This window comes from Chrysemys picta, chromosome 6, assembly GCF_011386835.1.
Source record: "Chrysemys picta bellii isolate R12L10 chromosome 6, ASM1138683v2, whole genome shotgun sequence".
Lineage (NCBI taxonomy): Eukaryota > Metazoa > Chordata > Testudines > Emydidae > Chrysemys > Chrysemys picta.
This window is the reverse complement of record NC_088796.1, coordinates 71,871,471-71,898,492: the sequence shown is the minus strand read 5'-3', so window position 1 is coordinate 71,898,492 and position 27,022 is coordinate 71,871,471. Positions and strand designations below refer to the sequence as shown.

The 27,022-nt window shown below is 42.2% G+C and overlaps 1 protein-coding gene across 1 annotated transcript in view; it reads left to right on the top strand.

Annotated features, from left to right (window-relative positions):
* Positions 1–1,211: 1,211 nt before the first annotated feature.
* The window catches only part of PGGT1B (protein geranylgeranyltransferase type I subunit beta), a 62,922-nt gene continuing 37,111 nt past the window's right edge, over positions 1,212–27,022 (top strand). Inside the window, exons 1-2 of the mRNA XM_005300127.5 lie at positions 1,212–1,453; positions 9,529–9,647. Coding sequence (XP_005300184.1) covers positions 1,320–1,453; positions 9,529–9,647 — 253 coding nt within the window. The 5' untranslated portion in view covers positions 1,212–1,319. The remainder of the gene's footprint in view (positions 1,454–9,528; positions 9,648–27,022) is intronic.

The following is a 27,022-nucleotide window of genomic DNA, read 5'->3' as shown; positions in this document are numbered from 1 at the left end:
CAAGATCACTACAAGTTTGACACAAACAACCTTTCGTTCTCATGATCTCATTCTTTTTGGTCGCATGCTTTGGGCCTGACTCGCATCAAAATCCACTCCGTTTAAAACCAGAATTCACCCAGTTCTAACATGGACCTATATTCTTCCTAGAGAATGAAACAAGTATCCTCCCTAGAGACTAGAGAGAAGCACATCCTAAATATTTCTGCGGGGCTTCCTGTGTGCCACTTTCAACCCTGACTTCTCATTTGGTTTATTTCACTGGAGAGGGATACATGATTATGGGCTTACCACTGATACTATAGTGTAGGGTTACCATACATCTGGATTTTCCCAGACATGTCCAGCTTTTTGGGCCTCAAATCCGCGTCCGGGGGGGAAATCCCCAAAAGCCGAACATGTCCAGGAAAATAGGGACATGCGGGGTCGGGCCGGCGGTGCTGAGCCGGTGGTGCTGGGCCGGGGGCTGGCCCAGGGCCCAAGCCGAGCCAGGCTGGAGACGCTGGGGCCGGGGCCGGCGGGAGCCGCTCGGTTGGGGGGGTAGACTGGGCCACGCCTCCTCCCCCCACCCAGCTTACCTGCTGCAGGTTTCCCACGAATCAAATGTTCGTGGGAAGCAGGGGAGGGGGTGGAATTGGGGCAGGGACTTTGGGGAAGGGGTGGAGTTGGGGCTGGGGCCCTGTGGAGTGTCCTCTTTTTGGACATTTAAAATATGGTAACCCTACTATAGTGTCTGTGCTCAGATGTAGCAGATAATATGTCATCAAATCAGATGCATCATCTACTGCAGGGGTGGGCAACCAATGGCAGGTTGCTGCCTGCCGGGGTCCCAGCAGGCAGCAGCATGCCATTAAAAATACGTCCTGGGCTGGCCTGCCCTTCTCTGCCCTGCCCCACCCCCTCCCACGGCGGCAGGGAGCAGAAGCTTGGTGCTGCTGGGTTCCTACCCCTCCTCCCTCCCGGCCGATCAGCTGATGACCCTTGCAAGGGAGGTGGTGGGCGGCGGAGGCAGAGTAGAGAAGAAGCGGGGGAAAGGGGTGTGGAATAGAGGCATAGCCCCTCCTGCTCCCTGCCGTGAGCCCCCCATGACCCAAGCCCACACACACCCCAGGCCCATGCCCTGAGCCCTGTACTCCCCTCACATACACCCAGGAGTTGCGGCGTGGGCCGGAAGTGTTGCATCCCCGAGTCACGTGATACTGAGACGTCTCGTCCTCAAGGACACGCTAGCCTCGAGATCACGTGAGCGAGCGCCGGATGTGGCTTGTGACGCACATTGTGCGCGCCGGGTGGCTGCCAGGGTGGGGAGGGCGGATAAGATGGCGGCGGAGGAGGAGGATCCGGGCATTGGGGACGAGGAGCGGCTGGATTTCCTGAAGGAGCGGCACGTGCGCTTCTTCCAGCGCTGCCTGCAGATCCTGCCCGAGAGATACTCGTCCCTGGAGACTAGCAGGTACCAGCCCCACTGGGGAGGGAGCTGCTGCTGCTCCCGCATAGGCGCCGGAGTGGAGTGGGGGGGCGTTGGGACTGTCCCGGGGCCCGTCACATCGAGGCGCTTCCAGGTCGGATTCCGCTCGTGTCCGGCTTCCAGACTGGGGGTCCCGCCCGCTCGCGTCTCGGCTACTCTGATGTCCCAGCGCTGGGGTCTGGTCTGCGACACGGTCTCTGGATCTGGCTTCCCCGTGTCCAGCTTTAGGGCAGGTCTCAGCGCAGCCGCTCCCTGCCTGGGTGCTGGACAGGCGGTTCCTAGCTGCTGTTCGGGGACAGCTCGTGCCGGGGCTCTGGGTAGCGTGCGTTGAATTGCTCTTCCTGTCCTGCGGGTGGCTGCACCAGCCTGTGATGGGAAAACGGTCGCTATTGCACGATCGTCAACGCAGCTGCCCTGCTTGTAATAACCGCGAGGAGGATGGTGTAGGTAGGGCATAGGCGTTCCTACCATTTCTGATCATGCAGGTCTGAATGTCACTGTGGTAAAATACCATTGATCTTTCTAAACGAGCATTCTTAGGAGTAAAAAGAACAAGGAGTTCTTGTGGCACCTTAGAGACTAACAAATTTATTTGAGCGTAAGCTTTTGTGGGCTAAAACCCACTTCATTGGATGCATGCAGTGGAAAATACAGTAGGAAGATATAGATAGATACACGCAGAGAGAATGTGGAAAAAATGGGTGTTGCTGTAACAAGAGTGATCAGTTACTGTGAGCTATTATCAGAAGGGGGTGGAACCTTTTGTAGTGATAGTCAGGATGGCCCCTTTCCAATAGTTCACAAGAAGTTGTGAGCAACAGCGGGGGGGGGGGGGGGGAGGAAGCATAAGTATGGGGAAATAGTTTTACTTTGTGTAATGACACATCCACTCCCAGTCTTTATTCAAGCCTAATTTAACAGTGTCTAGTTTACAAATTAATTCCAATTCAGCAGTTTCTCTTTGGAGTCTTGTTTTATATATAGTTTCTGTGTGTCTGTATTTATATATATCTTCCTACTGTATTTTCCACTGCATGCATCTGATGAAGTGGGTTTTAGCCCACAAAAGCTTATGCTCAAATAAATGTGTTAGTCTCTAAGGTGCCACAAGTACTCCTTGTTCTTTTTGCTGATACAAACTAACACGGCTACCACTCTGAAACCATTCTTACAAGTGTTAGAGGAGCGATGTGAGAGCACCTGTGAATACTAGTGTAGTTAGGGCTTCAGTTTTTACCCTCCCAAGACCATCCGGGACAAAAATAGCCAAGAGAAAGTTGGGGTAAGCAGGTGATCCTTCCAGTCCTTGTGGCTGTCGTCCTCACACTGGAAGGAGCTCCTGCCTGCTGTATGTACTTAAGGTCCCCAGGCATGCAGGCTAGATTAATTAAGTCACTTGTTTGAAAGCAATGATTTAAAACAGAAAGTAGAAAACCTTGATTTATAATCTTAGCTTTGTTTTCCATGTGTACTTTGAAGCTTTTCCTTGAGAAAATAAATTCTCATTGGTTGATATAGACATTAAGACACGTCAATTTTATTATTTACAACTAAATATAGTCATTAGACTAGTTTTGATAATTCCTTCTGCTACCCAGGAGAATGCACTATACTTGTATGTCTGTTAAAGTAACTGTAGAGCTCAACATACATTTATTCAGGTACCAAATGCAGAAATTAATTATTATGTTGAAAAATGGTGAATGATGTATTTCTTATTTACTAGATACCTAACTTTTTGATCATGCATTTGGATGGAAATTAGAATTCAATTTAAAATGCCCAAACCCAAGATTTTAAATTTTTTTTATTAGCTGAGTAAAATTTAGATTTTTTTCTTTCTACTTAATTGTTTAAATCCACATTAGAAGCTATACTCTGAAAAATTGTAGATTATTTTGATGCATGGATTCAAGTATTTGGCTAACTTGATATCAAAAATAAAGAAGACAAAAGTTGTTCTGTATGGCCGAAAGTACTGATATTTGGGGGGAAGGTAATTACTATCATTCACTCCATTATAAAGAATGGAAATTATTTAAATGTTTAATGTAGTAGGTGACACTGTGCCATTTATAAGGCTTGGTGTCAGAAGTTAAAGTGTTTTCTCCCTGACTCTGAATATAAAAAAGCAGCCATTAACTCATATAGGTTGAGGAGAGCTTATTGTTTCAGCATATTAATTTTATTTTATTTAAATTGTCAACAGATTATAGCAATTTTAGACTGTAACATAAATTATTGTAAATTTAAGACAGGTTTATTTAAAAAAAAGGTTTAAAGTTTACCCAGTCTGGCAGCAAAGAAGATCCACAGAATGCTGCTCATAGGGAAAACCAAAAATAAACAAATGGGGGAGGGGGAAGGGGAGAGACAGGAAAGTAAGATGCCTGTTGGAGTTTCAGAGCAGATAAGAGTTTTTGTTGTTTTTGTTTTTAATCTGAGATGCATACAGTGATCTATGGGTATGTGACAAAAGGGTGAAATATTCATGAAGTCCTACCTAGCGATGGAAAAGACCTAATAGGTCACATCTATCACTTTGGGGCCAATATAGAGTTGTTTATTGCTTACATTATGTTTCATAAGAACATACGAAAGACCATACTGGGTCAGACCAATGGTTCATGTAGCCCAATATTCTGTCTTCCAACAGTGGTCCATGCCAGATACTTCAGATGGAATGAACAGGATGAGGCAATTATCAAGTGATCCATCCCCCCTTTGTCCAGTCCCAGAATCTGGTAGTCAGATGCTTAGGAACACCCAGAGCATGGGGTTGCATCCCTGACTGTCTTGTCTAATAGCCTTTGATGGACTTATCCTCCATGAACTTGTCTAATTCTTTTTTTGACCACTTATACTTTTGGTCTTCACAACATTCCCTACCAGTGAGTTCCGCAGATTGAACCATGCGTTGTGTGAAGTACTTCCTTTCGTTTGTTTTAAAACTGCTATTAATTTTATTGGGTGATCTTGGGATTTTGTTATGTGAAAGGGGTAAATAACACTTCTTTATTCGATTTCTCCACACCATTCATGATTTTATAGACCTCTATCATATCCCCTCTTAGTCGTCTCTTTTCCAAGCTTGAATAGTCCCAGTCTTTTTAATCTTTCCTTATATAGAAACTCTTCCATACTGCTAATCTTTTTTGTTGCTTTTCTCTGTACCTTTTACATTTCTAACATATCTTTTTTGAGATTAGGGACTGGAACTGTATGCAGTATTCAAGGTGTGGGCATATCATGGATTTATATAGTAGCGTTATGATACTCACTATCTTAACCATGAGGAAAGGGATAGATATTCCTAACATTGTTTGCTTTTTTTTGACTGCTGCTGCACATTGAGTGGATGTTTTCCAAAAACTATGTATGATGACTCCAGGATCTCTCTTTTTTTGAGTTGTAACAGCTAATTTAGACCCCATCATTTTGTGTGTAAAGTTTGTATTCTATTTTCCAATAAGAATTACTTTGCATTTATCAACATTGAGTTTCACTTGCCATTTGGTTGCCCCATTGCCCAGTTTTGTGAGATCCCTTTGTAGCTCTTCACAGACTGCTTTGTACGTAGCTATCTTGAGTAGTTTTGTATAATGTGCAAACTTTGCCACCTCACTTTTTATCCCTTTTTCCAGATTATTTGAGTATATTGAACAGCACTGGTTCCAGTACAGATTTCTGGGGGACACAGCTGTTTACCTCTCTCCATTCTGAAAACCTACCCTTTGTTTTTCCTGTCTTTTAACCAGTTACTGATCCATGAGAGGACCTTCCCTCTTATCCCGTGATTGCTTAGTTTGCTTAAGGGTCTTTGGTGAGGGATCTTCTCAAAAACTTGTACACTATATGCATTGTATCATCCTTGTCCACATGTTTGTTTGACCATCTCAGAGAATTCTGGTGGTTTGAGTCATGATTTCCCTTTACAAAAGCTGTGTTGATTTTTCCCCCAACAAATCGTGTTTGTCTATGTATCTGATAATTCTGTTCTTTACTATAGTTTCAACCACTTTGCCTGCTACTGAAGTTAGGTTTACCGGCCTATAATTGCCTCAGGCACCTTTTTTAAAAATTGGTGTTGCATTAGCTATCCTCCAGTCATCTGGAACAGAAGCGGATTTAAATGCTGGGTTACATACCATAGGTGGTAGTGCTGCAATTTCATTTTTGAGTTTTTTCAGAACTCGTGGGTGAATACCATCTGATCCTGGTGACTTATTACTATTTATCAGCTTGATCTAAAACCTCTTCTGTTGTCGTCTCAGTCTGGGATAGTTCCTCAGATTTGTTCACTAAAAAGATATCAGAGGGGTAGCTGTGTTAGTCTGGATCTGTAAAAAGCAACAAAGAGTCCTGTGGCACCTTAAAGACCAACTTTCACCCACGAAAGCTTATGCTCCAATACATCTGTTAGTCTTTAAGGTGCCACAGGACTCTTTGTTGCTTTTCACTAAAAAAAATGGTTCAGGTGTGGGAATCTCCCTCATACATCCTCTGCAGTGAAGACAGATGCAAAGAATTCATTTAGCTTCTCCACAATGGCCTTATCTTCCTTTAATACTCTTTTAGCACTTCAGTCATCCAGTGGCCCCACTAAGTGGCAGGTTTCCTGCTTCTGATGTATTTTAAAAAAGTTGCTGCTAGTTGTCTTTTGTTAGTTGTTCTTCAAATTCTCTTTTTTGCCCTGGCTAGTTATACTTTTACACTTGAATTTCCCAATATTTGCAACTATCTGGAAGACAGATTTAGACATTATCTTTTTTTCTCCCTTCTTACCAGGCATTTCATTAATTATATAAATTGTGCAATAGATTAGTGAAGTAGTCTTTGATCTCTGCATTGAAATATAAGTGCAGGACAAAAGTGAAAATGAGTTTGAAGCTCTTAATGCTAGTGCTCAGTAGATATCTATTGATGTCACCAAAACATTGCACATCTTAAAAATAGCAAGGTTTTGTAAACCATGTTTGAGGTGTATTAGCGGAGTTGTGTTGAAACTTGCATGGAGCCTGCCTGCAATATTTTTTGATTAAGCTAGTGCTGATTTCACTTTTAGGAGCCCTCCATTTACTGGCAGTTTAGTGGTGGGAAGAATCTTTAACTGCATGGTAGCTTCTATAGAGTACTTAAATAATTAAACATAAGTAGTGTTGTGTAACTACTGTATAATGGAGCATGATATTGAAATAACAATGTTAAATCAGTTGAAGTTATCAGTTTGTAACATATTTTCAGGTATTCTAATAAACCCAAAAAGTTGGTAGCATTTTCAGGTTGAAGTTTTCAATTTAATTAAGAGCAGAGCATGTAGAGCTTGAGGCATCAAACTTCTATTTGCACACACAACCTTATGTTGCTAGTATGCTAACGTTTAGATTAATATTTTATGAATGTAGTAATTTATGAATGTTATCTAATTCTCACAGTAATCTTGTGAGTGTGGACAAAATGTTATCCCCAGGTTAGCAATGGGGGTGATGAATCAAAGGCTGTGACTTGTTCAGAGACATTGAGGGAGTCAATGTGAGAACAAAGATGAGCACTCAGATGCTGGATTCCATATTCCATGCTGAAACCACTAGACCACAATCACTTATATTTATTTTAATCTCTAGTTATTCTGTGCTGCAATAGCAATGGTAACTTTTCAGTGATAGTTTAGTAATGTAATTCTTACCATCACACCCAGTGCCATATAAGCTTGCAGAGTTCTTTTATAAGGAGAAGAGCATAAGATCTTCTGACCCTAGAGTCAAGTCAACTTAAAGTTTGTGATGCATCATGGTACTTTTCCCGTGTTGCTTGTTCAACATTTCAAATTGTCATTTTAAAAAGGTTTTTGAATTGTACTTGAAAAATATATTCTCTGTCGGTACCCGAGGACCAGGAGTTCTGAGTCTTTTGGTAATCAGTACGGACCTTTTTCTCTAATTTCAGATTGAGGCTTGATTTAAAAAAAAAAAAAAAAATGAAAGCAGGGGTCTCAAAATCAGTGTATCTGTTGGACTCCTTGATTTGTATGAGCCTCCTGACTTCACAAATTTCAGTTTGGAGGCAAATGTGTCAAACATATGTTTGACACTTGACTATAAATTGAAATGTACACAGTACCTGAAGTGGCAGGTGGAACAACAATCGCACTCTTTCTCATAATATTGCCATGTTTGTGTCAAAATGGGGATGCTATAAATGAAGTCTATAGATCAGCTTAAGTATTGGCAAAAGTTGTTTGTATTAGCTTTAGTATGAATCCTTTGTTTTTCTGTGAATTCCAGCACTTAATCTGTAAATCTATTCTGGACTTCTTCCTGGAAGTTTTAAGGCAACTGTGTACTCTAGCCTAATGCACCAGCTCCGGATTGTTCAGTTAGACCCCTTTTTGTGCTTATTTAATTGGTGTTTACACATTTCCACTACATTTCAGCTATGCACTCTCTCCTTCCATATGTACAGTCTTTAGTGTGTTCAGGTCTAATTTACAGCAAGTTCGTAGTATTTGACTTGGTATGTTCTTTATGTGCTCATGTTCATTTAGCCATGCAGCATAATGTAAAAAAGGATCTTTCAGCATTTGCCTTGTGGACAAGCGCACAGATTATCTACTGCAACATTTGTCAAGTAGGGAAAATATTGCATGCATGCCTGCCAAAACTGGATGATCTTTTAATTTAATTGAACTTAATTATTTTTGAATTTCCATTTTGTTGACTCTAAATGTTGTTTTTGCTGTGATACTGTTCACAAAGACTAGTGTGGTGGCACAGATCTAGTCATCTGAAGGTACCACTGTAAGAAGCCTTGAAGGATTAATCTTGTGCTGCTCAAAGAACTTTGCAGCTCTCTAATTAAAATGACCATTTGGCTCCATGGAAGAGTTTTCGGTGGACAGCCTGCTGTGTTGTATCTCTATATTTTGATGTGTCTTGTTAAATTGACACTACCATAGAATCCTCATTGTTCCCAAGTTAGCTTTCACTTGGTTTACTTTAGTGCAAATACATAAGATGTCTAATGTGGATGTATGGTATTCTGTGCTTGATATTTCGTGACAAGAACAAAGATGCGGTACTGTCACATGCAGCACTCTTTGAGAAAGGGAACATTGGGATAATGCTCATTTTAGCAGATATTACACGGAAGAAAGTCTTGTCTGAGCCACAGCTCAAAAATATGAATGTGACACTGCTACACTCTGTTAGCAAAACTCCTGTGGCTTTAGAAAGAATATATTTGTGTGTTCACAGGGGCTGGCTTTGTACTTGAGGTAGAAGAGTACCTATTACATTCTTGTCTCATTTCTACCTCCCTTATTCCCAGGAACCTTTTTGAATAATGGTGGTGTTTGATATGTGTTCCTTCTGTTCCTCTTGCCCTAATGTCCATTAGCTGTCCTTAACAATCCTCGGTCCATGTGCTTGTAGCAAGCCTCTAAGGGTATAGCTAAACTGCAGTTAAAAGCCCCATGGCTGGCCCATGCCAGCTGGCTCAGGCTAAGGGGCTGTTAATTGCTGTGTAGACATGTTTGGGCTCAGGCAAGAGCCTGAGCTCTAGGATGCTGGGAAGTGGGAGGGTCCCAGAGCTTGGGCTGCAGCCTGAGACCAAACACCTGCACTGCAGTTAAACAGCTCCTTAACCTGAGCCCTGCAAGCCTGAGTCAGTTGGCCCTGGCCAGCTGTGGGTGTCATTGCAGTGGAGACACGTCCTCAGAGGCTTGGCTTACCACTAGCAGGCTAGGATGCTTGATTCACTTTTTCTTTCCAATGCGAATACTTAAATATCTGGCACTTCATTAATCATACCAAAGGAAATGTGATTCATGTAATGAAGAGCCTCATTCAAGAATATAGAAATAACTAAATGTAAAAACACTGTTGCATGCATCAGGTAAAATTCCTTATGTACAACCTAGACTTCATGTGTCACACTCCTCTCAAGATCTGAAAGTTGAGGTTTGATTTATTTATTTATTTATTCCATTTTTGCATTTAATTTTGTTAACCTCCAGTGTGATATTTATGGTGGGAAGTGAAAGTCGTATCTTTTTCTTTTAGGTTGACAATTGCATTTTTCGCACTCTCTGGTCTGGATATGTTGGATTCCTTAGATGTGGTGAACAAAGATGATATAATAGAATGGATTTATTCCCTGCAGGTCCTCCCCACAGAAGACAGTGAGTGAGTTTTTAGCTTTTTTTTTATTGTTGACATTAACACCTTTATGTTGCGTCTAGATCTTGGGACTAGTGCACAGTTTTTTTTCCCCTGAAAACCCATGTAACTTTTCAGAGGTGCTGAGTACCTGCAACTCTCATTAACTTCAAATAAAAGTTGTGTGCTTATCAGCTTTTTTTTTAAAAGCCTCTTTCACCTGACTTTTCAGAAGAATCCAGTAGTTTTTAACCTTTTTCACCTATTTCAGATGAAGCCATGAAATGATTTTGAAGATATGAACAAGTAAAATTGTAGTAAACTTTAGCACTAACAGTGGGGCAGAATGATTAGTTCTGTGTGGCTTGTAAGGTTTCCTAATCAATGAAGTGTGATAGCTTATCACGTGTTCTTTTCATACTTGAACCAACTGCAGGTGTCTCCTTTTAAAGAGTTTGCAGGCTACTTCTATGAGACAGATGTGCACATCACATGCAGGGGTGGTGCTTATCAATGACTGTACTGATTTAGCAGCTAACATAGTTTATAATTTAATGTAAGCAACTACGGGTCAGTCATGTAAGAAAGCAGTGGCGCAATAATGGGAAATGAAAGATAGCAGCTGTTGAAAATGGGGTACAAAATGGGACAAGCATATTACCTCCCATTTTTTTATATATATATTTAAAAAAGTCTAGTTCTTGAAGATAACTTAGCCATTCTACCTGTTTTCATATTTTTAGAATGAACAGTACTGTCGCTGTATCCCAGGGAATAGCAGGCAACCCAATTACATTTCTGACCATGAGGACTGTTAACCTGTCTGTTGCTTTACAATGGTTAGCCATTTGTATATGTGCAAAGTGGGTATGAAATGAACTGTAGTGTTACTCCCCTCATGCTTACTTTGCACATGTGTAAATAACTACACAGGTTGCAAGATCGTGGAGATCCAAGTGCCAGGGTTATTCCTGGGCTCCATTACTGCCCTCAGTTCATGCCTGTAACACACATTGACCTACTGGTCATTACAGCTATGTAACTGAGGGAGATTTGAACTCTTTGCAGGATCAACTTCCATATATGTATGAAAAGTGAAAATATTTAGAGACTGGATTGTAAGTTCCCAAAGGCACAATTACAGACACATGCCTGTGAGGCAATGTGGTTTAGTGACAAGAAAATGGGAGACAGAAGAACTAGGTTCCTTTGCAGGCTCTAATACTGGCTCACATTGTAGTCTTGTGCAAGCCATTTAATGTCGCTGATCAGTGTTGCCATCCATAAAAAAATGGGAATATAATCTACCGTACCTTTTTTGTAGCTCTTTGGGATGCATGGATAGAAGGTGTATAGTTGCAAGTATTACTCTGCCACTCTACCTTCTAAACTATTTGATAAATCTTTCCATGGTTTTATTTATCAGTAATATAAACTGTTTCTTGTGTTTTTTAGGAATAGAATACATACTACAAATAGAATAAAATATTTACCTCTAATGTATTGTCTAGGCTTTTCATATAGCCAAATTTAACTCTCTTCTCTAAAAACAATTTTAACAAAAGCACTGAAGGGTAAGTGAGTTTTTGTTTTGCGGGGGGGTTGGTTTTTAACAAATTGACTTTCTCAACAAAGGCAAAATAACTGATTCCCAGTTTTCCACTGGAATAAAGCATTTGTTGCTCACTCTGGCAGTTCATGAACCGTTTGACCTATGCTTGCCATTTGGTCTAGCAAATGTTTTTGGCTCTGTTCCAGGACTGTTTAGTAGATTCAGGATTTTGAGCAAAGTAGTCTTTAGACCGGGGCGGGCAAACTTTTTGGTCTGAGGGCTGCATCGGATTTTGGAAATTGTATGGAGGGCTGGTTAGGGGAGGCAGTCTCTCCCCCCCCCGGGACTCCTCCCCCCCCCACACACACACACACCGCTCCCTGTCCCCAGAATCCCCACCCCTGACTGCCCCCCACTGTCCCATCCAACCCCCCTTCTCCTTCCTGATTGCCCCCGGGACCCCTGCCCCATCCAACCAGCCCTTCTCCCTGTCCCTGGAACGCCTGCCCCTGACTGCCCCCTGTCACCCCATCAAATCCCCCCTCCTTCCTGACTGCCCCCTGGGACCCCTGTCCCCATTCACCCCCCCCCCCCCCCAGCCTCCCAAATTCCCCTGCCCTCACCGTGCTGCCTGGAGCACCAGCAGCTGGCGGCGCTACAGGCCTGCCGCCCAGCTGGAGGCAGCCATGCCACCGCGCAGCACAGAGCACCAGCTCAGGCCGGGCTCTGCAGCTGCACTGCCCCAGGAGCTCGCCGCCCAGAGCATTGCGCCAGTGGCGGGGCGAGCTGAGGCTGCGGGGGAGGGGGACAGCAGGAGAGGGGCTAGGAGCTCAGGGGCCGGGTGGGAGGGTCCTGCGGGCCGGATGTAGCCCACGGGCCATAGTTTGCCCACCTCTGCTTTAGACCCTTATCTAGTGTATCCTCCACCAGCTTATTTTATTTTTAAAATGATAAAAATGCTCCTATCACTTGTCACTAAGCAAACACACATCCTTTCAGTAAGCATACACCATACTGACAGTCTCTCGATCCCTAAAATTAGACCTAAAAACTCACAGGTGAAAAGTCAACCCTTTCATAACAGGCATGAGAATAGATAGACCTGTAGTGTGCTCTCCAGCTATGCAGATTCTGGCCCTGTCTAGTCAAAGAGGAGTGCCAGAGTCAGAGGCCTTCTAAGAATGGCCAGACACCAACTCCAGTTGTTTAGCAATTCAAGATTGCTAACCAGGCTGCCTTTGAAGCAGCAGCACAATATATAAAGCCTTTTCACCTTATAGCCGATAATGGTCTATGGACATGAGCAGTTAGCAAAAAACACATCTGCGGCAATGCATTTCTATGCTGATGAGTCATGAATCTGTCTCCTCACTGTAACATTTCCATCCAGTCCCTCATCTTGATGTCTTGTCATCTTAACCCTGACAAAACAGAATTCCTTATCTTCCCTCTGACTGTCGAGAATACTGCTATCTTAACTTGTCACTCAATCCCAAATCTCAGGATTGTGTTTGACTCCTCCTTTTCCCTTGCCTCACATATCTAGGCCTTATCAAAATCCTGCCCCTCAACACCTCCAGCATCTGTCCTTTCCATTCCCACAATGAATCTCCCATACAGGCTCTTGTTCTTCACCCTTGGCTACTGCTACTGTTCATTCTCTCTGGCATCTCAAATGCACACGTTTGTACAAAATACAACTGCTAAATTCCGCTTCCTTGTCCGTTAACTTGATCCTGTAACTTCCCTCTTTGGATTTCTCTACTGACTTCTCATCTGCTAGCACATCAAATTTAAGCTTCCTGTTGCCACCTTCAAAGCTTTACAGAACTTTTCCCCTCCCTAGTCAAGCTTCATGTTATCTGTTCCCTACACACTGCTCCTATTCTTAGCCTTGTCCACTATTTGTAAACCTCTAGTATGGGTCACCTCCGTACCCTCTTGCATGAGGTCTCCCACTGCATGATACAACCTCCTTGAGCTTTTCTGTGTGGGACCCTCATTGTAAATCCCACTTCAATTCATTGAGAGCAGGAATCTTTAACTGTGTATAGATCACCTATTTTTGTCTTTTCCTATATCTGCTTTCCTTTGATTGTGAGTTGCTTGGAGCTGGGACTGTCATTGAGCATTTGAAAAGTGTTTGGCATATAAAAGGCACAGCTGTAAATAAAATTGCTCATTTGGGAAACAAATTGTAAAAAGTCACACTTATCTACGAGACTACTTTTCTGGATAATGAAGTAGGTGGATTAAAATTGTAAATAATACTAACAGAGTAACAAATTGGTATGAGTGAGTGTCCAAAATGGAAAAACTGGAGCCATTTAAAAATACAAGATAAATTGGCAGCTCTTCAAATTTTGAAATGACTCATAATATTCAGTGCATTTCAGCCAGTCAAATTGGTTTGTTTATGAAATGCAGAATAAATGAGTGGCTGAATAATGGGGCTAGAATTCTAATTATTTTATCTTCATTGATCTGTTCACTAGAATTCTGTGGTGGAATTAATGTCCGCGCTGCTTAAGAAATAAAAATAATTCCTAGTGCTTAGTCCCAGATGCCTACAGTGTAACTCAGCTGCCATCTCTTCCTTTAGCAGAGTTGTGACCACTGTTTTGATGCCCATCCTTTTCCCCGTTGGTCCAGTCTTATAACTCAGATGTAATGTCACCCCTATGGACTAATATATTTTTCCTTATGAATTCTAAACTGCCTTTTTAATGAAGTAGCTACTTTTTGAGTAAAACACAGAGCAGATTTGTTCTCAAAACAATCAAATACACCAGTCTAATTAGAGTGAAAACCCATCAAGTTGCTGCACCAAAATCCATCATATTAAAAGAAAGATCTCTGACAATTGCTTGGTTTTGTAGAAATAATGTTCCATTGCAAGGACTGAATAATTTGATGCCTCCCACTTTTTATGGGAAAGACCATTTTTTTTAAACTTCTTTATATGCTAAATGAACATTACTATATTTGTTTTCTGGAATGGCAACATTACTGTAAGGTTGACTTAAGTCTTAGTCTTGACCTTGATGTTTGTATCTTCACTACTTTCAATTTCAACTGTTATTTCCTGCTTACGCAGCATTTTCACCTTCCTGAATGAGGGCCTCTGAACAGTGTTGAAAAAAGAAATAGATAAGTTCATGGAGGATAGGACCATCAATGGCTATTAGCCAGGATGGGCAGGGATGGTCTCCCTAGCCTCTGTTTGTTTGTCAGAAGCTGGGAATGTGTGATGGGATGGATCACTTCATTACCTGTTCTGTTCATTCCCTCTGAAGCACCTGGGATTGGCCACTGTTGGAAGGCTAGTTGGCCCTTTGGTCTGATCCAGTATGGCCGTTCTTACGTTGCACTCTGTTTTGTATTAAAGGGATTTGGGTTCTATAGATGAAGGATCTGTGAAAATAGATCATGGTATTATATTTTAATTTGGAATATGGCTTTTCACATTGGCTGTGTGTTTGGTTGCATCCATGCACCAGTTCCTAAAAATGTGCCACTAGAATTTTTTTATTGAAAAAACAGGTTAGAAATCCTGTGCCCACTTACCCTTTCTGTACCAAGCTGCAATTTCAGCAGTACTTAATAATTATTCAGCTTTCTTGTGAAAATATTTATTCAATAATTACTTTTTATAAAAGTGAAATGAAATGATCTTTGCTTACAAACTGCTGCTAAACTGGTAGCAGGGCTACTAATGGAATGGGAGAAGCATTTTGAATGGTCCACGAAACAGTTCAAAAAAATGAAAACAGTAGAGAATGTTTAAAACGCTATCTACTATAGCTTTTACTAGGAACTGTTTGTCATAGTGGAAATACAAATCGCAATACTCCAATATTTTAAAATATATTTTAATGGTGTAATTGGCTATATTGCAGTAGCAATAAGCCACACCATGGTGTTCATTACAGACTAATGGTGCACTTCTTGTGTGATTCATGACATTCACTCTGCCTTCTACCTTGTTGTTAGAGAAAAGGTCCTGTGTCTGTTTGGAGAGCCTCAACACCCAGGGCTACAACCCTTGAAAGTTGTGTAACACTTCAGTTCCTTAATAGAAATTAGTATAAGCAAGCAAATTTATAGTTTACAGTAGCCTTATGGAAACGCACTAACGGAAGTTGAAGTTCATAATGAGTCCAATTTCACATTCAGATGTTTATTTTAGAAATTGACTATGTATATCCTGTTGTAGGTTCATGTGTGTCCTGCCTCTCTCCTCTTCTCTTTTTTCTCCCCCCTCACCCCGCCTCCCCCAAACTCAGAATCTTTTGCATAGCAGTGTTCAGTGGGGCTGCAGCTCCTTCTGCTCGACTGTGAGAGTAGAGTGGCCTTGGCCTCCCTCAGTTCCCTCTTAGCCAGTGCAGTTAGACAGAACCTGGACTGTGTCCGACCTGCTTCTGAATTGCCTTGAATAAAGTCTCCATTTTATTAATATCTTCCTTGATTTTGTTGGGTGTTTCCAAAAGAAGAAGAAAGCAGTTAGGACAGATGCAGGGAGACCCGTGCACATCCCTCTGTATAGTGGGATAAGGTGCTTAGCACCTGTGGCTAGCGACAGTGGACTCATAGCCCCCGATTTTAAACCCACCCTTCCTGTGATGGGTTAATATCCATCATAGATGAGCACCACAGATCCAATGGTAAGAACATTTGGTCTCTGCAAAACTCTGCTGGATTTGAAAGTGACCTAGACCAGGTGTACACTAGAAACTTTTGCTGGTATAATAATGTTGGTTGGGGTGTGATTACTTTGTTCGGGGAACTGGTATAAGCTACACTAGCACAGACTCTTGCTAGTATAGCTTATACCAAGAGGGTTTGCCAGTATAGCTATTCCGACAAACATTTTCTAGTATAGACTAAACTAGAGAGGAGATGATTCTCCTTCCCTTCTTTCTTTCCTTCTCCATTGACGGTGTGTATTGGGTTTTTTTTTGTTGAGGAGGGAATAAAGATCCTACAGTGTGAAGTAAAAGCTCAATTTCTGAACCTATACGCACGCTCTCATACTTTTAATTTAGTTTCATTACAACGATCATTTCTCATCCATCCATTTTCTTAGCTCCAGCACTGAAGAAACAGAAAAATATTCTCACACTTCTTATCAAACTGTCTGTACTAGGCTAGCTTGATTATCACTTCAAAAAAATTTTTTTTCTCTTACTTAATTGGCCTCTCAGGGTTGGTAAGACAACTCCCACCTGTTCATGCTCTCTGTATGTGTGTATATATATCTCCTCAATATATGTTCCATTCTATATGCATACGAAGAAGTGGGCAGTAGCCCACGAAAGCTTATGCTCTAATAAATTTGTTAGTCTCTAAGGTGCCACAGGTACTCCTGTTCTTTTTGCGGATACAGACTAACACGGCTGCTACTCAGAAAAATAAATATCATTGAATATGTTTGAAGTCATACTTACAACAGAGGATTCTGCTTTTATGCTTACGATTTAGTTGCCTAATTGGTAGTCACTTTGACTACTCACATCTAACCCTCTGTTGTGGTTTGGATCTAGCCCACTTGAAGTATATAGCTGGATATATGATTGATTGTTCTTCAGAATCTTAAACAGATTCTAACCCTTGGGCTTGCAAAGATTAGTTCACAACTGGAAGACTGTGAAGGCCTCGTTTATATCTAAAACTTAGTTTGACTTAGGTACATAGCTCAGAAGTGTGAAAAATTTGCATGCCCTCAGTGACCCAGTTAGGTCAACCTAGCCCCCACTATAAATGCACTTGGGTGGATGAAAGAATTCTTCTGTCAACATAGCTACCACCTGTCAGAGAGGCAGATTACCTACATAAATGGGGGGGGGGAACTCCTTCTGTCACTGTAGGCAGTGTCTACTCTGCAGTGGTAGAGTGGCACAGCTGCAGCGCCATAGTTGTGTCGCAATAGTTGATGTAGTGTAGATGTGCCCTGAGTCTCAAACAGCTCAGTGAGAACTACTCTCTTCATTTCAGTGGGGTGTATTAAGTGTCAGATTTCCAAGTTGTGTGGATTTTCAGATAAGTTAGGCACTCAATGTTTTTACTTAGCATGTGCAATTACCACAGTTATACATACATACAAAACAGGTAATTGCATGCACAAATGGCAATAAAAGGCAGAAATAGTGGTGAGAAAGTTGCCCTGCATCACTTTTTCCACTGTATGATGCTTAGTGCAACAGTCAAATAATGAACAGTTTAGTTATTACACGAGGGCTTTTTTCCTCAATATTTGTGTAAAACTCCCGTTGTCACTGGTGAGAGTTCTGGTGTGGCTCAGGGTTATGATGTGGCCCTATGTTTGTAGACTTGGCCCATAATTTAAAACATAATCTGGCCTTTTCCAAGGCAAGAGTTTGACTCCCCTGGTGTGTGTGTGTGTGTGGGGGGGGGAGTAATTGGTTCAGGGAGGGGGATAATTTGACTTAGTCTTGTCTTCTGCTCAGGTGAAAGGGATCTTTTTCCAGCTGTCTCTTGTTATGATTGTTTATAATTGGAACAGTGAGTGGTTATGAACTTCATTTTGATGATTTGTTGCTACTTTAAACTTTCAATAGGCATTCATACCATTAAAACCAAAAGTTAACACTAGATGGTGCTATTTCGTAACTACCTTTTACATTAAATGTTTCAGCTGACAACATGCAGCTTGCTAGAGTCCTTTCATGTATTTAAACACTCAAGGTAATAGCATTTCCTTGAACCACTGGTCAACACTTAAAAAATTGCAGAGACAAGGTGGATGAGGTAATATCTTTTATTGGACCAACTTCTGTTGTTGAGAGAGAAGCTTTCAAGGTACACAGAGCTCTTCTTCAGGTCTGGGAAAGGTACTTTGTCACAGCTAAATACAAAATTGAACAGATAGAATATGTGCTAACTCATGCTAAACTGAGACCATTGAAGGTCCTTTTAACGTCCCTGTTCATAGGACAAAAAGGTGGAATTAGTGAGTTACAGACAGTTGTAATAAGCTATAAATCTAGTGTTATTAAGACCATGATTTTTAGTGTCTATCAAAGTTATAAATTTAAGCTCCCAGAAATCCTGTTTCCGACAAATTGCTCTTCAGTAGTGTGTCTGGATTTTTTTTTAATATTTTTTTTAAAAATGGAATATTTCTGTCTCCTTGTTGCAAACACCCTTATTAACATCAAGGGAGAGTGGGTGAGCCCTTCTGGAATACCACCAACCTACTGCATGAGAAGAAAGTACAACTCTACAGTAACAAAATAGCAAAAGTGTTTATACAGAAGTACAGTAACTCCTCACTTCAAGTCATCACGGTTAACGTTGTTTCGTTATGTTGCTGATCAGTTAGGGAACATGCTTGTTTAAAGTTGTGTAATGCTCCCTTCTAATGTTGTTTGGCAGCCGCCTGCTTTGTCCACTGCTTGCAGGAAGAGCAGCCCATTGCAGCTAGCTGGTGGGGGCTTGGAAGCAGGGTTGACTGGCAGCCCCCGTATCAGCTCCCCGCTCCCGTAAGTTCCCTGTGCTGCAGTCGCCCAGCAGGCTATCAGTCAGCAGTTCAGCTGTCCGTCCCCCTCACTGCCATGTGCTGGTCCTGCCCTCTGCATTGGAACTGCTCCCAGAGACTCTGGCTTGCTGTGCAAAAGGGGAAAAGGGGGCTAATGTCAGGGTGTCCCCCTCCCGCTGCTCCTGTACCCTGCTTACCCCTTCTCTAAATAGAGCAGGGAGGGGACACGGACAGAGAGAAACAGAGAGAGAGAGAGCTTGGGGCAGCAGCTGCTGTCTCAACTTCCTGATCACTTAAAAAGACAATGCACTTAAGAGTGGGTCAGCTTACTTAAAGGGGCAGTGTGCATCTCTCTTCCTCTCCCCCACACGCACAAGGTGTCTGTCTGCTATGCTGTCTCCCCTCCCTCCTGTTCATGCTGCCTTGATGAGACTACATTAACAACGTGTTAACCCTTGAGGGCTCAGCCAAGTGCTAGTTCATCATTTAGCAGTAAGGCATTCCCTGGGAAATATCCTTTCCTCTTCCACTCTCAACTTCACCACCTCAACCAACCTTCACAATCATCATAGCTGTGAACAGTATTAAATTGTATAAAACGTACACTGTGTGTATATCTATATAATATATAGTTTTTCGTCTGGTGAAAAAAATTTCCCTGGAGCCTAACCCCCCCCATTTACATTAAGCGAATCCAATTTCCCCATAAGAATTAAAGTTGCATTTTTTAGGAACGTAAATACAACGTTAAGCGAGAAGTTACTATATTAGATGCATAAACTGGAAAATACCAAAAAAAATGTTGCTGTCTATTCCAGTTTAGCAATCTTCTTGTTACTTTTAGGCCTGGTCTGCACTACACATTTAGGTCGATGTAAGGCAGCTTACGTCAACCTAATTATGTCAGTGTATACATTACAGCCTTGTCCTGCTAATGTCAGTTCCCTACTACATCTACATAATAACTCCTCCACGAGAGGCGTAGGGCTTATATTGGGGTATGTCTTCACTAGCAATGAAGTGAAGACATACCCCAATATAACGGCAGCACTTTAACGTGGCTGTGTAGTCACGGTACCAGCGCTGGGAGAGCTCTTCCCCAGCACTATTTAAAAAAAAAACAAAAAACACCTCCACAAGGGGAGTAGCTCCCAGCACTGGGAGCATGGCTCCCACCGCTGGTGCACTGTCTACACTGCCACTTTACAGCACTGAAACTTGCAGCGCTCGGGGGTGTTTTTTCACACCCTGAGTGATAAAGTTGCAGCGCTGTAAAGTGGCAGTGTAGACAAGATCTTGATGTATTTAGGGCAACAGAGTACTGTTACTTACTTTGCCGGTCGGCTGTTTTGTCAATTTCATAGCTGCCATGTTGGAGCCGTGAAATTGACAAAGCCAGGCAGCTAGATCCTGGCTGCCCATGGCTCCCCACTCCCAGCCAGGCTACTGCCCTGAGGCTCCATGCTCAGGAAGACGAGAAGTCCTGGGCAGCTCATCTCCTCCCTCTTTCTTCCCCTCCTCCCCACCCCCCCACCCCCCCACCTTCGCCCCCTGGCTTGGAGCAGGGAGCAGAGAACCTGGACAGGCTGCTGGGGTCCTGGCAGGCAGCTGTGTGGAGCTGAGAGCCCTGGCTCTTAGCCCCCCACGTCAGTCGGTGGAAGTGCTCCTGGTGAGGACATGCACCGTTGGCAGAAGGAGAGTGGTGTGGCCATCAGCCACGTCAGTAATTACTGTGGTGGCTGTAAGTCAACCTAACATAAATTGACATTGTTTGTAATGTAGACATGCCCTTAGTTATAGTAGGTTAGAAATTCACAAAAAGGTGATTTTCATGTTGGTATCTCTGTCAGATTTGCTGTGTGAACCTCTTTTCAAGGATTTATTATTGGGTCATTGTGATGGTTTGAGGAATCTATCTACATATGATTAACGGTAAGATTGTCATGGAAGTCTGTTTCTGTGACTTTCAGAGACCTGAAGAACAGACAGTTGGTTTGGTAACAGTGGAGTCGTTTAACTGTGGGACCAGCCAAGGTCAGAGAAAGTTAAGTGAACTAGAGAGGGAAAGAGGCTCCTTATTTCTGAAGAGAAACCTTAAGTTTCAGAAGAAGGGTCCTGGACATCCCAGAGGCATCTGCCCAAGCCCAAAGACCTGTTCAGAGTGGTGAGCAAACTGAGACAGGGAAAATAAGTGTTTATTATTTTGTCTAGAGAAAATAACAGAATGCCACTAGCCGTCACCTTCAGCCCCCAGCTAAAACCTCTCCAGCGCATCATCAAAGATCTACAACCTATCCTGACAGATGATCCCTCACTCTCACAGATCTTGGGAGACAGACCTCTCCTTGCTTACAGACAGCCCCTTAACCTGAAGCAAATACTCACCAGCAACCACACACTACAGAACAAAAACACTACCCCAGGAACCTATCCTTGCAACAAAGCCTGATGCCAACTCTGTGCACATATCTATTCAAGTAACACCATCCAAGGACCTAATCACATCAGCCACGCCATCAGGGGCTCGTTCACCTGCACATCTACCAATGTGATACATGCCATCATGTGCCAGCAATGCCCCTCTGCCATGTACATTGGCCAAACTGGACAGTCTCTACACAAAAGAATAAATGGATGCAAATCTGATATCAGGAATCATAACAGTCAAATACAAGTAGGAGAGCACTTCAACCTCTCTGGTCACTCAGTAACCGACTTAAAGGTGGCAATTTTGCAACAGAAAAGCTTCAAAAACAGACTCCAACGAGAAACTGCTGAACTTGAATTAATATGCAAGCTAGATACCATCAATTTAGGCTTAAATAGAAACTGGGAATGGCTGAGCCATTACACACATTGAATCTATTTCCCCATGTTAAGTATCCTCACACCTTCTTGTCAAACAGTCTGAAATGGACTATCTTGATTATCACTAGAAAAGTTTTGTTGTTTTTTTTTTCTCCTGCTGATAACAGCTCATCTTAATTAATTAGCCTCTTAGAGTTGGTAGGGTAACTAACCACCTTTTCATGTTCTGTGTGTATATATAAAAAAATAAATATCCTCACTATATATTCCATTCTATGCACACGAAAGCTTATGCTCAAATAAATGTGTTAATCTCTAAGGTGCCACAAGTACTCCTTGTTCTTTTTGTGGATACAGACTAACACGGCTGCTACTCTGAAACCTGTATTTCTCATGCTGCTTAATAAAGAGTAAGTAGTGTTTAGAATCCAATGCAAAACCTGTGTCTGTTTTTTTACTGTTACATGCCCCCAGGGGCTAGGCAGTGGACCACGTCGTCTCCGTTCTCAGGAAGGGGTGCTAAACCAAGGCTGCACCCCAAGCGTGTGCCTAAACATCCCAAGTCCGAGGCAGTGCCTGGACTCTGTTCAGATTCAGGAAGCTTAAAGAGCACTCCGAGCCCTGTGAGATGGGCTCCAAACACAACAGCCTAGAGAGCATCCAGCCAGAAGGAAAGCTCTACCAGTGCTCGCTCTGTATATAACAGATGTATAAATATTTTGGTCTGGCTTGTTCACGCCAGAATTGCCCAGCTAAAAGTTAGTTGTTTTCACTTCCTTTTTCACTTCCTCTGTCAGCTTAAAACCTTCTGTTTTTAAACTCTGGAACTGCTACTTGGAATATGACTATCTAATTGCAGTATAGCTATGCAACTCTTGGAAGCATCCACATATTGGCATGAAATACAAATAGCCCTTTTACTTGGGATGACAAGATGTCTCCCTTTGGAGTTCCTTAGTCATGGGTGAGGATCACTAGAGTGCTGTCTCTCTTCCCATGGAGTGAGGGCATTACCTCTAAGCTGCTAGCCAGGAAATACCAAAACTCTGGAGTCTAGACTAGTATATTGGTCTAGTTGACCAGAAGACTCACTAAAATAAACGTCCAAAAATAAGTTAGTCTAGTAGCAACTGTGTGTTGGTTTTTTGTTTTTGTTTTCATTGAAAATTAGCTACTGGGTTCAGGATTCTGTTTCTGACATCAAACACCAAAATAGTGCAAGAAAGGAATCCGTGAACTGCATTCCCTGACAGGTAGAAGTACTGAAAGGAAGTTAGAAATTGGCATCTCTAAAAATGAATTTATTTTTAAAACCACATTTTCTTTGTTGTAGTTGTCTCAGGTCTCAGGCTAAGTGCATCACTGACCCCTCCAGGTCTCTAAGTGCAGCTCCGTTTAGGTCTCAGACATCAAGCTGTCTCAGGATGGAATCTCTCCATCTTCCCACTCTCAGACTGGGACCTAGGCTGTGATCCCAAGTGCTAACTGATCACCTCAGCAGCCCTGAGTTAATCATAGAAGTGTAGCACTGGAAGGGACCTCGAGAGGTCATCTAGTAATGTTCATTACTTGCTCCTCTGGAAGCAAAGATCAGTAGTATCCAGTGACCAGACAGCCTTCTTAAAGCAAAGTATTTATTTAGAATCTCAGAGGAAAAAGGTCTTTAAACAATAAACAGACTATAGGCACGTCTAGCTAACTTCTGGAATTTTGGGAAGGGTTCAACTGCTTCAGACATTCACATAGGACCTTTCTCTCTTCTATCTTGATTGTGAACTGTTTTTTCCAGGAACAAAACAATGCATCCCCCTTCTCTCCAAAAAGTCATTTTAACTCTTTAGTGTCTCTTTGATCTCTAGGCTCCCAATTTTGGGAAAACAGCTGTGTAACTTTGGGCTGGAGGTAGGCTATTGCCCTGTAATTGCTCCTCCAAGTATGCATTTGGAGGGAGCTGTTGCATTGCATTCCTGTTCATTTTTGCAACAGTCACCTATTAAGTTAGATCCGCATAGTCTTATGAGCATCTAATAATGTGATACACAGTAATGTCACCTCACTGACCAGGTCAGATATTTAATTTATAAAATTACATGTTAGTATTTTTAGATGATTACATTGCCACTCCATGTTTGCCACAGTAGTGCATACAGAAGAAAAGGTAGATGCTGGGGTTGGATCCTCTCCTTTAACTATTGGAACTTGTATTCAGTTTAACTGCAAAACCACCCTAGTCACAGCACATTCATAAATGCAACAAGCAACATTACTATATTTCTTTCTAAACTATAAAGGAAGAAAAGTGCCCTGTAATCATAAACCTAAGACTGTTCTTCAATGAGCAAGATGATTTTGAAATGTATTTGTAACTGTTTTAGTTTCAGTATTTTTTTCCTTAAAAAGTGGCCAACCAGTGATTCTGGTTGTGTCAGTCAGCGACAGCTGATCCTATTTATTTTTAGAAAAAATGACTTGGTAAACCAAGTTATGCTGTAGCTAATTTCTGTACATAAACTTACTCAATTTCTTTACATAAAATTACTCTAAATTTCATAGACTTTGAGAAGGCTTTTGATAACATTCACAGGAGCAGCCTATGGCGTATTCTACGGGCATTTGGAATCCCTCTCCCTATAATCAACATCAAAAGCTTTTATTTCAACTTTACATGCAGTGTTGATCACAGCAAGCTCAGTTTTAAAGTCAAAACAGTGTCATGTCTGCAATCCTCTTCAACATTGCCATCCGCTGAGTAATGCAGCATACAACAGAAGACATGCCAAGAGCCCAGGGCCATCCTTAGGCATACCCAGCATATGTGGCTGCATAGGGCACCTGAAAATTTGGGGCACCTCTGGGCCTTAGTGTCCACCCGCCTGCCTCTTCCTATCCCTGTTCTGACCCTTTCTGCAGGCTCCCAGAGCTAGCTGCTGAAGTCTGGTGACTCTTACTCTGGAGAGGATCTAGTAATTTTAAGTGAAAAAGCCTTCCAGCCTGCCAGATCTATTAGCACAACATTGAAACTGTTCAAGAACCATTCAAGTGGTAATGAAGCCATTTAACACGCATTTGTCAACCCCCATGTATATACTGTCAGTTTCTAAATTTACTGACAAAAACAGTATACTGTAAACGAGACAGGGACCAAGAGTCTTTCTCTGTTGGATCATATGAACTGGAACCATAAATTCCCTGAACATTAAATCTCACCAAATGAGGGTCAATCCATCCTCATCATCATATCCACTCATTATACCCCACACCCGAACATAGCCACTTTCTGAACTTCATACCCTCATATCTCAATGCCTGTACTTTGACCCATCAACCTTTTACCCCCCAATCAGGGATATTGCAGATTATGTATTCCTTATGCCACCCGATCTTAAACTAAACTTTGCACCCTTGATAATCTGTAGGTTGTTCCCTGATAACCAGAAACTTCTGTGTTTAAACTCTATACCGTTCACTTTTTTAACATCTTAATAAAATTTTTAAAATCTGTTTTTACTCAGAACATGTTAGTCTACAGGACCTTAGTTTAAAATTTGCTTTAAAAATATTTAATTAGTGCGTTGCTGAAGATGATAAAATCACATCCCTAAAAAACCCTTGAAGAGAGCCCTTAAAGGGACAACACCCCTTTCCTGCCAGATAGCTAGACAACTGAGTTTCCCTTTCTTTACTTCTATTTGATAAACTAGTTTTAAGAGAACCCTCTAGCAAAATCCATACCTTAGTAAGATATAAAATCCTTTGTTATGCCTAAAATCTTTGGAAATATATTTTTTAAAGTTGGTGAAATTTCATAAATGCCTATTGTTATGGAGATCACACAAAGTAAATTAGTGTTCCCTTTCATTTAAAAGCAATGAACATTGTTCTGAACACACTAAACTTCTGATGGATCTAATTTGAAATGTCTTTCAGTGAGTTAAATATGTAATAATCTGGAATGATTATTTTATGAAGGCTTAAGAGTACATTTAAAATATAAAATCAGCTTAGAAATACGGATTAAGAAAATGTAAAACAGAGAAGAGCTGCATCATGTATTCCATAATATTTAATGTTGTATTCAGCAGGACAGCTGACTTCCCCTTACTACAAAGTTTTTGCAAATAAATTTGACAAACTTCAGCGTGTATCAAAAAACCTGTGACTGACGTTTTTTATTTCCAAGTTTAGTTCTTTTAATTAGGTACCTTCTGCATGTCCATTCTTCCACTTCTGGCATGCAGTGGAAAACATGCTCCATTTTCTTTAGAAAGAAATTGCAGAAGAGTTGTTTTTGTTTTTCAAATGTCATTTGCTTCTTTTGGGTTCAGGGATTTTGCTGGAAGGGGGTGATCAAGGAGGGAAGAGAGAAGGGAGACAGTGGGGAGAGGGTGGGGTCTGGGCAGAGCAGAGGTGGAGTATGGGCGGGGCCACAGGTGGGCTGGCGAGCTACCCTCCCCAAGCGGCAGCTTCACCCCACTGCCCATGATGGCAGATAAGAGCAGGTCGGCTCCCGCACACCCAGTACGCACTTCAATCTCCTTAGGCAGGGGCCATATTCATAGAGCCGAATGCATCGGTGCTGCGCATTCTGTGTGAGGGAGAGGGTATGGGGCTCTCTGCTGGGAACTGAGACTCTCCACCACCGTGAGGTGGGCCGAGCGGCTCAGTATCCTTTACTGCCTCGTCCCTCCCCCCACCCCACTCCACTCCACCCATGGACTGCCATCAGGCAAGGGGCACCAGTTTAATAATACTGCGTACGGCCCCATAAATCCTAAGGATGACCCTGCAAGAGGCATTAAATAGACACCCTTCTCATCCCTTGAAGACCTGGACTTCGCAGAGGATCTCGCTCTCCTATCACATACCCAACACCCTATACAAGAAAAAACAACTCGACTCAACACATTCAGCCAGCAAATTGGACTGAAAATCAACCGCAGTAGAATAGGTATCATGACCTTTACTATTGCCTCACCATCACCAGTATAGATAGAGGATTATGTTCTCACCAATGTAGAAACATTCGTATACTTGGGCAGCACCATCAGCCAGGACAGTGGAACAATCCAGGACATCTGGAACAAAATCAGTAAAGCCAGGAACACCTTCAGGAGCTTAAGTACAGTCTGGAAATTATCAACATACAAAACCAAACTCAAGATTTATCAGAGCTGTATGCTTTCAACATTACTTTATAGTGCAGAATGCTAGGGAATGAGAAAGCATGACATGTCCAAACAGTGTTCATTCCATACAACTTGCCTTGGAAAAATCCTCTGTATCTTTTGGCCCAGAACAATCTCAAATTAAGATCTATTGACACAGTGCAGCCAAGAAGATCTGAGCACCATCGTTGCCAGGAGACATTGGAGATGGATTGGTCATGTGCTTTGGATGGAAACTGATTCCATCACCAGAGTAGCAATAAGATGGACACCTGAAGACAAGCAAAAACGAAGCTGCCCACAAACAACATAGCGAAGAGCTGTGGAAGCCAAGCTGAAAAACCTGTGGCACAGCTGGGGAACCATTGAAAGACT